General features: G+C 37.5%; 1 protein-coding gene across 1 annotated transcript in view; it reads right to left on the bottom strand.

Moving 5' to 3' along the window:
* Positions 1-15,249, bottom strand: part of myt1lb (myelin transcription factor 1-like, b) — a 251,762-nt gene that overhangs the window by 23,510 nt on the left and 213,003 nt on the right. Inside the window, exons 13-14 of the mRNA XM_041812908.1 lie at positions 5,369-5,490; positions 210-278 (exon numbers count right to left, since the gene is read on the bottom strand). Of these exons, the coding sequence (XP_041668842.1) occupies positions 210-278; positions 5,369-5,490 (191 nt within the window). The remainder of the gene's footprint in view (positions 1-209; positions 279-5,368; positions 5,491-15,249) is intronic.

Here is a 15,249-nt window from a genome sequence, read left to right as displayed (position 1 = left end):
GACAGTGCTTAGCCTTCATAAGCATTTAAAACGTAAGTGCTAAACTGCATTCATTAGCGTCTGTGTGCTGCCACTGTCCCGAATCAAAGATCCCAAAAGACATTTTTGTGTGCTGACTATTCACCTCCCCTTTAAACATCAGTAAAGTCGACCTTACCCTTACACAGTAAGCAACACACAAATGTCACACATATATCAGTGAGCCTTACTTGAGCTCCTGTGCGTTGTTGGCCAGCATGCTGCGGATACTTTTATCAGCTAAAGGACAACCTGAGAGACTGAAAAATACACCAAAACAACGTTAGTTACAACATCACATGTTCACTCAAACCACTGCAAAAACACAGGAACTACTGAGACACGTCAGTGAGGAATTACTGCACACACACATGCACACAGAAAAACAACACATGCACACAGAAACAACAGGCAGGTAATGTAAAAGAAGCCATGATGCAGCGCAGGAAGTCCATTTAGAAAAATAACCCTCTGATTTTTATTAGGATGTGTTGTTTTCATGCAGTTTGATCTGCTCTGTTCTCAAGGATTGATAAAGTAATTTTATTAGGGGCTTCTTTAAAGTCTTAATTTGTTCCATAGGCTGTACACGAGAAGCAGACACAGCCTGTTTGGGTCAAAAGGGAAGCAAAGTCAGAAATGCTTAAAAGCTGCATTCTTTCTGACATCCAGCAGGGGGCACATACACAAGTTTCAAAAACAAGTCTGCATTTATTAAAGGGATATTTCGGGATTTTTGAAGTCGGGTGGTATGAGGTGCTTGGCTATAGTAGTGGCATTAGCCTTCAGGGATTTCTGTCAAAGTTGATTCTGTGGTTATAAAGAGCTCAGCGAGATCTGTGGCATAATGGCTGTAGATGGGAACAATTTATCTGCATAGTTTAACAAATTTTACGTAAAAAATGGGCCAAGAAAATATGTTGGCTCACCTTTACGCTGGGTCAAAAATTTACAAAGCACCTCATTTCTCCCAAAAAAATCCTCTGTGTCAGGCACGAATTTACAATGCATTTGCCATTTTGTGTCCTTCCACCTCCGCCGATGATCCTCTGATTAGCTGTGTGGGTCTGCAGGCTTTTACAGGGATAATAACACCACACCAAGCTAAAACAAAGATAATATGTGCAATTTAACAGAGGATATCAGTGCACAGCAGAAGGAGACAAATTGCGGGAAGCATCCAAAATTAGTGCCTGACACAGAGGGGTTTTTAGGGAAAAATTAAGTGCTTTGTATGTTTTTGACACAGAGTACAGGCGAGCCAACATGTTTTCTTGGCCTATTTTTATGCAAAACTCGTTAACCAAATGGATAAAACGTTCCCATCAACAGCCACAATGCCGTGGATCTCTCTGAGCTTGTAATAACAGCAGGATCAACTTTCACAGAAATCACTGGAGGCTAATGCCACTACTATAGCCAAGCACCTCAGACCACCCAACTTCAAAAATCCTGAAATATCCCTTTAAGACAGAAGAGAAAATGCCTCATTACTCCTTGGGCTAAATGTGTCTTTCAGATGAAAGTAAATTTGGCATCTTATTTGCAAATTGAGGAGTCTGGATGAAGAGTGGAGGGGCACACAATCAGAGATCCCTGAAGTCCAGTGTGGAGTTTCCACAGTCAGTGAAGACTGGGGGTTGCCATGTCAACCGCTGTCTTTTATTAAGTCAACAAAAGGTTATAATAGATTTAGATGTTTCATTTATTTTCATTTTGTTTTCACTTTTTGTTTTAAGTTTTGGTTTTAATAGATTGGGACTGCTGATGTGTTGGTTTAATTACATTTTTATTTTTGGAAAGATGCTTCATTTTAGTTTAGTTTTAATAGGTTTCACTGTTATTCTATTTTTTATTTTTTTGGTAATATGGGACACCTGTCTGAGGTGAAACCCAAAAGAGCCAGAAAAGTATCATACAATTTAAAAATTCATATAAATAGTCTGCTATTCACTTTTCATTTAATTTGTTCAAATTGAATACAATTTAAGACCTAAAATGATCATTGTCTGAAGCTTCTTCAATCAAGTCAGCCCATTTAATACTCTCTAGGCCAGTGATACTCAACATGTGGCTCTTGAGCCATATGTGGATTTTTTGTGATGATTTGTGGCTCTTCTATCTCTTCATTTGATATATTTTTCACTCAGAAAACTTAAAAAATGGGAAACTTTGACCTCAGAAACTATCCATTGCAATCTACACTCTTGTGCAGCTATAGCTCCATTTAAATAACAGCTATATATTTATATGGCGCTATAGCTTCGGAATAAAAAGGTCAAAAGATCAGATTAATATAAATATTACAGGAAATGTGGAGAGATAGACATGTACCAAATGTGCTGAGACTGGGAATTGATCCAGTGTGTTGAGGTCTATAGCATCAGCTCTGCCAACCAAACTAAACTGGAATCAATTTTGAGGTATTTTGATGGCAGTTTGTTGAAGTTATAATAAATGTGACAGTGTTTATCAGTGTTTAAAAATGTTTTTGCTGCATTTAGTCAGGTCTGAAAGGGGCTCAGGAGAGCTTAGTGATGCATATCCAACCTCTCATCAAGCTTGAAAACTTCTAACTCCAAAAACTGAGCTACACACAAACCAAACTGCCCAATTCAAGGCTTCAAATTGGAAAAAACAAACTAATTGATGACATAAAGATGGCTTTGTCCACTTGTTATATTCAGTGTATGGTTCTTTCAGGGGGAAATGGCATACGTACAGCCATGTCAGCCTTCACGCTGATATGATTCAGTTCCTGCCGACTCATCTCACACTGCCATACTCAGCAGTTCTGCCTAAGTCTTCCTGCTCTGAATGGTAAATGCTTAGTCTGCATTGCACTGTGGGAAGGGTCTGAAGGACTGAATAACATCAGCTTAGACAGTTTTACACATGGCCCATTGAGAAATAAGTTTACCCCATGGTTTAGCTCATTAATGAGCCTGTATCCCATCATTTTCCTTATTTTACACTATCCTTGTTTTAACACAATAAGAGGGGGGTGCTCTGCCTCCAGGTGTTTGACAGCATAGTCGAGGTAAGCTGAAAACAATAAAGAGAAATAGACTGAGAATCCACCAGGAGAAAAGGAAGTCACACCTTCGATGTGAGGCGAAATTGCTCGTCAAGTGACCACTTCCATCACACCCCGGTGTGGGACATCTGTCACCGAGAAAATAGACAGATTTATAAGCCCAAAGGGAAGGAGAAGAAAATGTGAAAATTAGAGATAAAAAAAAGGGGGTTGTTTCAGATTTTGGTTGGGTTTTCATTGTTTCCAGTTTAGCTTCACTGTCTTTGATTCCTGACATTGATGAAGATGCCACCTGGGCTGATTACATGTCTGTGACCATCATTTTCAAGGGCCGGAGTCATGGCTCATAACGAATGTAAGTCAATGACAGGGGAAGGTCTTTCCATGATTGAAATACATGACTCGAGTTTTTAACCATTTCTTTTGTTATTAATACCAGACAAGCATTTATGAGTATACTTTATTCAATTTAAAAAAAAACCCACATATTTTATACCAAAATGGTTTGTCTTCACAGGTTTACACCAACTATTTCTGCCACTGTCCATAAACCGTTCCACAAAACTTTTTAAACCATCCTGATATTAATTTAAATCGCCCCCCCCCAAACAAGTTGCTTCTTTACTTGGTAGTACTGCTGAATTAGTTTCCAAAATGACGCTGGTGTAATAGAGATATTTTAAAGCATTATTAAAATAACATGTGGCAGTCATGTTATGCTAACATCCACACAGTGACCATTGTGGCAAATAGTAGTGGTCAGTTCCAGAGTAATAATGGAGAACTGCCTGCTATGACTGAATTTTTCCATGTACTATCATGGAACCATTTTTGCTGAATCTGCTCTTCTTCTCAAATTTCCTTTCTTTTATTAAGATAGAAGATTAGATAGTAGTTAGTAGTTTTGTCTGGGTTGTTGCTTTGTTTTCCTGCTTGCTTCTGCACATGTCAAAGCACTTTATAAACCCATGTTTTTAAAAGTACTATACAAATAAAGTTATTATTATTATATTATTATTATTGGGATTAGCAGTTGTATGAAGGTGACATTAAGATGGCAGTCTGAGTCCATAGCAACTCATAGAACTGGGTTCTCTTTGTAATTAACTTAGCAAAGTTTTCATATGCATAAAAACAGAGCTTATAAATGCATATGGAAAGGCAAATCCTTCTCCTCCCAATTTGGTCCACGGAGAGATTTCTGTTCACCCAAAGCATACTTGCACTGTCTGCAGAACAACAGGGCATTCTTAGTCCTTACTCTAGTTTATCCTCTAAGACAGGTGTTTTAATTTTGTTGACTATGACTAAAAATGTTCGTCGACTGCCTTTTTTCCATGACAAAAACTAGACTAAAACTAAAAAAAACAGATCTGTGATGACTAAAAATGACAAAAACTAAGTTTAGTTTTCGTCAAGATGACTAAAACTAGACCAAAAAGATAATGTAGTTTATGTTGGACATTCAAAATCTGTGATATGGGTAAATCTGTCAAAAAACAGTGCAGCTGTAGCAATTCTGCCTCTCAGCTGTAGAAAGCAGGGACCCCAGGTTTGGCAGAGTGCAGAGAACACACTACCATGACTTGGTACCAGATTTAGGCAAGAAAATAAATGCTTGGACTAAAAGTAAAGACTAAAATGTGAGGACTTTTTATGAATTTTCATTAATTTTTGAAAAATGAAAAATGCTCCTTTATTTTCTTTACTCTTTATTATGCTCCTTTATTAAAGCCTAATATAATGACATTTATAATGCAAATATTAATGTTAGTCCTATAGTGAACCCCTGCAATCTTACACAAGATGAAGATTTTTGGTATAAAAATCTGCATTTTTGTTTATTTAGATAACCTGGATCATAAATACATGGTCAACATTTGTCAAAAAAGCAAAATCAAGTCACATTTAGCGACTTATGAAGAGTTTAATGGAGGATACACCTCCTACTACCAAAGACTTAAATTCACTATGAGCTGCATCTATCCCATCAATGCCCTGAAAGCGGCAGGTATGTGTAAATAACTATGAACTCCTGAGATCAACTCCACTAGAAACAGTGCAGTACTGACGACTACTGTAGTGTTTCTAAAGATACTGCATTGGTATATAAGCTCTACGATCAGTGTTGACATGATAAAGCTGTTCATTAGAGTCATATCGCAGGCCAGCAGCACATGATGTGGGGAGGAGAAGGAGCAGTGAGGCTTAACTGGTCAACAGAGAAGGATGGAAAGAACAGAAATTAAAATAGGATGAGAGAACTGGAGTGAGTGAGTAGAGCAACACTGGGAAGAGAAGGAGGGCTCTTACGTTATCAGGTCCTTCTTACTCTCTTTGCACTGGACATACTTGGGCTTGGGGCTGGGCATGTTAACATCTGTGGTGTAGGAGGGGTCGTCCAGCAGGTCATGGAACGGGTCCAGGTCATCCGGCTGAGATGTGGTGGGAATAGAAGGAAGGAGACAAAGAGGAGAGAAAGGAGACAAGGGAAAAGGAGAGGTGAAGCGTGATTTCTGCAGACATTATACACTTAATACTACACAAAATAAAGACATATAAGACATTTTCCTTCCTCTCCTCAATTCTCTGTTAATGTTTTTCTAACACTCTGCACTCAAACCTGTCAGACCATAAAGTCTTGTCGATATGAACGCTAATGGGTGAGCCCATGTGACTGTAGAGCCTCACCTGTCAGTCTAACAGGTCAAAAATAGAATCCCTGAGGAGGTAATGATGCTGTGTGTGCTTGGGCGTCTTTGTAGGCTCACTTCTGGGTAAATACATTTTGGGAAAACAAAGATTCAGCTTACTATCACAGCTTAAGTACACAACCTTGTGACACTTAAAGACAGTATGCACCAATGTCACTTTTCTATAAGACTATACCCCCTCGCTGCCCAAATGTGAAAACATTCACAGACACAAGCTGCCTGCAATGTAGGGAACTGACTAAAATGGATATCTGCTTAAATTCAACAATCTCTGTGATTTGATTTTACTGAAATTTAAAGATTTATAACTTTAAAAAATGGTTAAATATGTACATAGGGTAAATACAACTCTGATACAGGGTATCCTGTGTGGCTAGAGCATGAAGTGTACTTTGCCCTCTTCCCTAAACCACTTGGTGGGGGGGACCCTACTGGTGGTCACGAAACACTTAGAGGGGGTCGCTAGATGCCTTAAAAAATGGAGAATACTTTTGAATGATTTTTCTCTCCCAATTTTGTTACTATCATTTGCCACTTTTCATCAATTCTGCACAAAATGGACCAGTTTTTTGCCCAACTTTAACCCATATTCATCCCTTCCTAACAACATTTTTTTTGGCATTTTTAACACATTTTTGCCACTCTAAACAATTTCTTATCAATTTTAAACCTCTTTACACCACTTTTTTTCTGCCTGTTTTGCCACTTCTAAACCAATTTTTGCCACTTTACATTTATTGTTGCCTCTGTTGACCCATTATTGCCACTATCAACTTCTGTTTATTGCATTTTATGCCCATCTTTGCCCATTTCAACCATATTTCACAGTTTGATATGTCCATTTTAACCAGTTCAACCCATTTCTGCAAATTTCTGCCTATTTACCTGCCCCAGTTAACCCATTTTTGCCAGATTAAAGCACTTTTACCACTTTTAAATCCCATTTCACCAATTTTTGCCACTTTAAACCCATTTATGCCACTTTTTGCTCTTTCTGCCACTGTTATCAAATTTAAGCCACTTCTAACCCATTTCTGCTACTTCTAAAGTCCCATTTAACCACCTTTCCTACCACCTTTTTGGACATCTTTTACTATTTTAATTCTGTTTTTAAGAACAAGGATTTACATTATTAAGATGACTATAAACTACAGCACAAATGACTTTAAAATAGATATCTGTTGCTATATTAAGAGTTGTTATTATTCAGGTTAAATATAAAATATGGATATGGATATCTAGCTAACTTAACAATGGACCCTGATCTTCCAGACCTCCATGGGCCCCCAGTTTGGCGGGGTCCCAGAAAGCCCTCCCATTTACCCCCCTTATGGGCAGCACTGTCTGCATATGACTATTCATGATTGTGCATGACTGTGTTCAACCACCTTCAGGTACAGTGGGGGTCCCCAGTCTCTGGCACCTGGCAACCCCTGCCCTAAACCTCATACAAATAAAGTAAGCTCCTTTGGATTAAGTTCTGTAGCAGATCTCAGTCAACTTATCGTAAAGAAGATATACAAGGATATCTACACTTGTTCTAATAAGGCAACATAGTGTTAGCAAAGTTTGCTGCAAAGTGGCAGGCATATTTGACCTCATGACTAAGCTCACTGCTGCTAACATTATGGCTAACTTCCACTTCCCAATATTAGCACATCAAAGTCTCTTTTCATCTTTTGTATTTGTATTCTTTGACAGTTAGACATCAGTGTGAAGTGCAGTGAAAGGTTGTAGTTAAAGCCCACCTGAAAACCATTAACATTAACTTGGGAAGTACGATAATGCACCGATTGTTTGTCTGAGTGAGCTAAAGGGGGCAGGGGTTAGTAAGGCATTTGGACTCAACAGAGATAACTATGCTTGCTAAAAACCAAGTGGCCAATTGACATTAGTATGTGGCCAGAAACCAGGTTTCCTTACATACATATGTACTTTCTCATAAACAAAATGAAGCTTAGCATTAGTTCACGCAGGACCTGGTAGTCATACACCCAGCCGTAATCAGCTAACAGCTAATCAATCCCAATTATCTCTTCCCAGTTCCCAGAGCCAATCACAGCTCTTCCTCTTAACACAGCGGAGCATTTAAATATGACATACTTCTCACTTATCCTTGCTTGTATTAATGCTGATGTACATCAGTTTAACCTCCTCCTTTATAGCATAATGCTTGTTGTTGCACCCTTATTCAAATTCATACGACTATGGATTAATTGCTTTTGAACGGATTTTATTGGATTCAGTTCACATTGTCATAACATGTGACTACCCATTTAGGGGCTTCTAGCCATGCGCTCACTGGAAAGTAAAAGCATGCTGCTGGACTAACCCAAGGAGCATCTTTAGAGCAGAGCCTTCTCCGCCAAGTAAAACTGTATCTCCATTTTGAAATAAAATGGTTAAATAAATGACAAAATAATGAATTAAGAACCTGAAGGCACACATAAACCTGGTACGGTAAGTTTTTGGGTTCTGCATAGCTAGATAAATTGTTTCTTTGTATTTCAGCATTCCTTTAGCATTTTTTTACTTTAGCTTTCCCTCTGTGCATGTCTCATCTGTTTGTATAGATCAGTGATACTCAACATGTGGCTCTTTTGTGATGATTTCCCACACTTCTACAGAGGCTTTCATTGTCAAACTTAATTGTCAACCTTGTTTTGTCTGTATATTTCTTTTGCCCCCCTTTTTGCCAACTTAAATCCTTTGCTGCATTTAGCACATTTTCACCGCTTTTTAATTGCCACTTTTCACCACTTTAATCCCGCTTCTTTTTGTCATTTTTCACCCGTTCAAGCTGCCTTTTGCCATTAAATGCCACTTTTTCTCCATTTTTGGTACTCTTTGCTGCTTTTTTTTCCAACTTTCCCTCCAAATTTTCCTGCTTTTTGCCCATTTTAGTCACTTTTCACACATTTTTTGTTCCATTTTTGCCATTTAAAGCCTATTTTTCCCCTTTTTTTAATTTTCTGCCACCTTTATTTTATTTTTATTGCCACTTTAACCCTTTTTTTTTTGCCACTTTTCACCCCTTAGATTGTGGCTCTTGCAAATGTATTGTCCAACAATGAGGCTCTTTGGCTGAGCATTGTTGAGTAACACTGGTATAGATAGAAGGAGTTCAAAATGAGATCAAATACGAAGTTTTTTTTTGAGTACAAACTAGTTCTTTTTTAACGCCTCTTTAACTGTCATCACCTTCTGTTAATTTCTTGTATGGCAGTCACACACAGTAAATGTTGTAAGACTAAATACTTTTACTACATGAATATACGAATGAAGGACTTTCCAACATATCATCAAATGTATTTAAAACCAAAATACAAACAACTATCCTCTTGGCAGCCGAATGAAAAGGATTTAAAATAATCTTAGTATTTGCCCAAATATGTTTGTTTGTTTGTTTATTTGGATCCTTATTAGCTCAAGCATCAGCTGTTAGCTATTCTTCCTGGGGTCCACTGTTTACATTGTGACAATACAATTTCTACAATCAGTAATCACAGCACTCAAACAAAAGACAATACATCATACTGCACTGACAGAACACAACAAACATCTCAATGATTACAACTAACTCAAAGTCAAAGACAATAATAGCTCTGAATGACTAACGAGTAGACGTTAGCAAGCCCATGTAGCCAACATAGTATTAGCTACTGAAGTTTCTTAGAGGTAATATCTTTTGAGGGATTTTTTTAAACTATAGAGAGTATTATGTTGTTTAATATCATTTGGAAGCAAGTCCCATTCCTGCATTGCTCTGTATATTACTGAGCACTGAGCTGATGACGTTTTTGCTTTAGGCAAAATAAAACAACCTCTAACAGCATGCCTAGTAGAATAATGATGTACATCTGTACTAAAGGAGAGCTTTTCATTTCAATCTAATGTTATAACATTCCATAAGAAAACCATCAGTGCATATAATAATCTATTTTTAACTTAAAACTTGACAGATTTTCATGCATTTTACTGACATTTGATTTTAAACCTGCATGACAGAGCTACAGGTGCAGTCTTATTCTGGACCAGCTGCAGTTTCCTAATATTGCTGAAGGAAATGCTGGAGCAGACTACAGAGCAGTAATCCAGATGAGAAAAAAACAAGACCTAAATTACTTGTTGAACTGTTTGTGGTGACAAGGACTCTCTGCACCTTTTAATAACAGACAAAGTATTTCCCATCTTAGCCACTAGTTTCTGTACCATCTTGTCCCAGGACAATCTATGTCAGGGGTCATCAAGTACATCTGCACAAGGGCCAGATTTGGTCTCAACAGAAAACTCTGGGGGCCGGACTTTCAAATATTCAAAAATTAAATAGATATTTTGGTCTGATTGAAATGTCATTGTCGTAGTATCTGTATTTTCTTTCAAAATGCAGGACATTTTTGGTCATTACCAGTGAGATCTATCCCTATTATCTAATGCAGCAGGCCATAAAGGGACAGGCCTGACAACAGAATTGGCTGGGCCACTGAAAATCCCAGAAAATCGGCCCTCCCAAATTGTGATTTAGCAACAGTGTTCACTCATTTTTGACACCTTTAACCCATTTTCTAGACTTTGTGCTTCTTCAAACCAATTTTTGCAAGATTTTAACCCAATTTAAACCACTTTGCCTGCATGTTTTGTTCCCTTTGTGTCACTCTTTTATCCATTTCTGCCACTCTTCTTCTATTTTTGCCAATTTTTAACCCCTTTTCATTACTTTTTTGCACAATTTTTGTCATTTGCAAACATTTTTTGATACCTTTACCCCTTTTTTCCTCTTTTACCAATTTTTGCCACATCTTAACCCCTTTTCACAACCTTTCTGCCAGTGTCTGTCCCTTTGTGCCACTCCACAACCCATTTTGCCGCTTTTCACCCATTTTTGCCACTCTCTAACCCCTTTTCACCACTTTATCTGGTCATTTTTGCAGCACTTCTGTCAACCTTAACTCTTTTTTAAATTTAAGTAAAAACAGATCAGATGTTAAGTCAGTCTAAAACTGTTTTAATATTAATTGTTTGTGGGAAAGATTTAACAGCTGCAGACATTTAAACCAAAGGGTATTCTTAAAACCACAAAATCTTCCTTTCCTCTTTTTCTGAATTTAATGATCTTTCGGGGGCTGGACAGGAAGCTTTGTGGGACCTGATATGGCCCCCAGGCCAACAGTTGATGATCAGTGGTCTTTGGTCTATAATATGTCAAGTTAATTTACTGCTGTGATCTAATCTGTGATAAAGATCCAGGGAATAAATTTTTATTTTCAATCTTTAGCAGTTAATTGGTTTTTGTGGGGTTTTATGTCCAAACACAAAAACATTATCAGTTGTCTTTAGATGCTGCCATCATTGTTCATTAACTGTGTGGTTGATCTGCTGAAATTTAAGCTCTTAATTTTCCTTTAAGGTAAAAACAAAAGGAGTGGGGATATGATTATATAAACCACTAACTGAAAGCATGTGGGCTTAGTGATCTGATGCATGCTGTATGTACTGTAATTTATTACTTTGCTAACTTACCTTTAAGAATCTAAATGCTTCTATACCTGTATTGCGTTTTGTCAAGAAGTCATTGCTGAAAAAAATGACATTTTACACATAAATTAAGCTATTTATTGATTACTTCCAGCTGATCCTTATAGGGCTGGGCAATTTGGCATGCTGCAATTTTAGAATCGCAGTGAAATATTTCTTTAACCTGCAAGGTGTCAAAATACCAGTTTGATACAATCTTTTTTTGTTTTTCTTTAATGCTTTACACATTATTCAAACATTCAAGTGTCTTTATTTATTTATTTATTTATTACAAAATCTGACTTTTTTTGCTCATGTATTTATTTTTCTTCACCAAAATGAGAATAATACGAGAAATGATCTTTCCCTTCAATATATCAATTGTTATCAAATTGGCTATACAAGCCAAAATCACAATAACATATATATGTATTAATAGTTTATCTCTAGTTTAACTTATTTTTATAATATAGAATGAGGAAAAAATGCAGGAAAAAATTGCAGTTAGATTATTTTCACATATCGTTCAGCCCTAATTCCTGAACAGTTCTGCCACTCAGCAGCTGGAACTTTCTACTGTGAAGTTACATGCATACACTTCACATGAGCAGTTACATTTTTAATTTCATTTCATATTACTCCAGTTCCTTGTCTCTAAAGAAGAAAGATATGCTTTGTGATCCTGAGAATGAGATTCATTTTGCGGGTTTCCTGCACTTCTAAATAAATGCCCAAATTTTTGAATTTTTTGGCAGCATGACAATGAAAACCATGGACTTCAATCTTTTTTGTAACAAATATTTTTGGTCATTCTTTGAAGAGAAGGCAAACTATCTTAAGACTGTAAAAAAAACTATTCTGTTATGAAATAAAATATTTGACCGCTGCAGCTGTTTCTTTGGTGTCATGTAAAGCCACAAGGTTTTGGCATTTTAAGAGCATGCAGTGAAAATAAAAATCAATCAGTCACAGAGCATTCATGTGTGAGAGTAGAGAGCATTCAGGGAGGTGTCTTTCTCTGCTCCTGCTATTGCACCCACAACCACTAGATGGCACTGTGGTGTAGTGTCAGACCGCTGCTGCTTGTGTTATCTGGGGCTGTGCTTTGTCTGCAGTGCATGCAGTCAGGGCACGACGGCTGTTGATGCAAATCCTCTTTCCTTTCTTCCATGCTCGCAGTGTATGTACAGTAATGCCCGCAAAGAGACAGGTCCAGATACAGCCCAAATTATCCAGCGCTCAAGCTGTCTCAGAGTGTGTGATGCTGGGTCAGCCAGCGAGCTCCTCCAATTAAAGGGAGCGCAGGCTGAGAGGCAGACAGGAAGGAGGACGACACATGCATACATACACTGAGCAGAAAGTAGGCTAGGGAAGGAGACGCACTCCCAAAGAGAACTGAGTACAGATGTATGAATATTCACGTCTCATGTACTGTACATGCATGTGTCTGTACACACTGACAGGCGCGGCACCCAGCAGCGGTGCATTGATTTCCAGCAGTTCTTTGATGAGATGAGCTATTCCGATTCCCTCCCAAGGTGCTACTTTGCATAATTCATTTTGGAGAAGAGCGAAATGTAAAAACAGAAAGCCAGCATGCAGGGAGCATGATACAAACAGAGCAGATACCTCGGTGCAAGGCAACGCTGACATCAATTAACATGCAGATTCATTAGGTTTCCCTCAAAAATCCTAATATGACTTTCTAATGATGCAAAAATACAGCAGTGAGTCAGACAGGGAGGTAGAAACCTAGAAGACAATCAGACGAGAGTGTAAATGTTTGACTTGGAGACTCTGTGTTGAATCAATGGCTTGGAGGGAATTAATTTGGGCTGAAACACATTGAGCAGACAGTAGAAGTGATGCATGCCAACTGTACTGTCTGTCAGCTTCCAACAGCACAAACAATCACATATTAGTGCTTTACTGTCTTTTTAACACCACACCAACCTTTCTTAAGTTAGAAATCTCTTTCTTGTTCTTCTTGCTGACCTTATTTCAATGTGAAGCCTGGCAATGCAACACATATCTTAAAGGGATACTTCAACATTTTGGCAAATTTGTCCATTGCCATAATCCCTATAGTCTTAGTAATAGGTTCATTACCTTCAGTTGTCAGTGCAAGCTGTTTTTAGATCAGCCGCTGCCGAGTTCAGACCTGCTGTCTGGCTTTTCCTCATCAAACTCATCAAATACACAATCCAACAACTCCAAAACGCTCTCGTGGACAAGTTGTGACCTGCACATTCACCACACTATGAAATAATAACGTGTAACTATGTAACATTACGACGCATGAAGCAAATACTCGGAACTATTTCTTGAGTAAACCACTGGGCGGAGTGACACAGTGCAGCAGCTATGCCTGGAGTGTAGTTCCGGCTTTGCATTTAGCTTAAAAACATCTCCGTCTCATAATGTTCCATGATTATTTCATAGTGTGGTGAATGTGCAGGTCACAACTTGTCCACGAGAGCGTTTTGGAGTTGTTGGATTGTGTATTTGATGAGTTTGATGAGGGAGAGCCGGAATACCGTCTGCTTACATTGAGTTGGCACAGCAGGTCTGAACTCGGCAGCGGCCGATCTAAAAACAGCTTGCACTGACAACTGAAGGTGACGAACCTATCACTAAGACTATAAGAATTATGGCAATGGACGAATTTGCCAAAATGTTGAAGTATCCCTTTAAAGAAAACTGACAGTTATGAGGCTCATAGTAACCTTATTGAATCTGTTTCTCAAGGAAGAGCCTGATGTGCAAGCTTCGTTGTCAAGCAAAATCTTATATCATTTACTAAGCTGACCTTTAGGGTAATAATGAAAATGAAACAAAGCCAGTTTTATAACACAAGATAGTAAAACAAAAATCTGAGATTACGCATAGTTAACTATAGAAATTATGGGATTAATTGTGGTTTAACAATTGTTTGACAGCCCTAATTTGAACATCATGGAATTTTATTTACATTTGTCCTGTTGTAATGTTATGAGCTGACCTCAAATAAATCATATTATGAAATCTAAAAAACTAAAAATAAAATGACTGAAGTCCAGTGTACCCGTATAAGTCAAACATCCCGATGTCTGTCTACCTCTCTTTTTAATCCTGTGTGCTGTCTGTGTTTGCACACTGCCCTGCAGTCTCGTGCCCTTTTATGGACATTAAAGGGATGTTTCACTATACTAATTAGGGTAAAGATGCGTGAGTTTCCAGCTTATAAGGACGCGGCATTCATCAGTATAAAAATAATTCAGCAGTTCAAGAACAGCTTTGTGAATCTATAAAAGGCTTTTCTTGTGATTTGAAGAAAAAATTCAGGAAAAAAAATCACTTTCATAATTTAAAAACATTGACATTTAAAGATTTTATGGATGTTGTTTCTCAGCTAACTGTCCTCAAACAGGCAGTAAAAGTTGTTTTTGCAGAAAAATGTATTCATATTTAAACTGTAAAAGTGAACACATACCCAAAACAAATAAAGGGTTAATATAAATAATATATGTGCAAATTAAACTCCAACGATACACTTTAAATTTGGGAAATATTTTGATATTTTCTTCCAATCAGAACATGTCAGACTTTTCTAGTCTTTTTAATATATGTGACAAAATTTTAGTTTTTTTCTTAAAATTATAGTGGTTTAATGCCACGTTGAAGCTTGGGTTCTAAAATATCTAAAAATGATGTATTCAACCCTCAGGCCTTAGTAACAAAATAATCATTTTGTACTGTTAAGTGACAAAAATGTCCTCATCCAAAAACCACCATGGAATCTGCTCTTTAAAGCCTATTGTATCATATTTGAAACATACTTTTATGAGACCTTTATCTAATCAACAGGATCAATAAATTACTTAAAAAGCTTTTGAATACAATCAGAAAAATGATACAAATTTCCTTCCAGTGGATTATCAGTTGACAGGAATGCCTGATGTATCAAATGTAATACAAAAAGAAATA

Source organism: Cheilinus undulatus, linkage group 18, assembly GCF_018320785.1.
Source record: "Cheilinus undulatus linkage group 18, ASM1832078v1, whole genome shotgun sequence".
Lineage (NCBI taxonomy): Eukaryota > Metazoa > Chordata > Actinopteri > Labriformes > Labridae > Cheilinus > Cheilinus undulatus.
The sequence above is the reverse complement of the archived record's forward strand: the minus strand, read 5'-3'. Positions and strand labels throughout refer to the sequence as shown.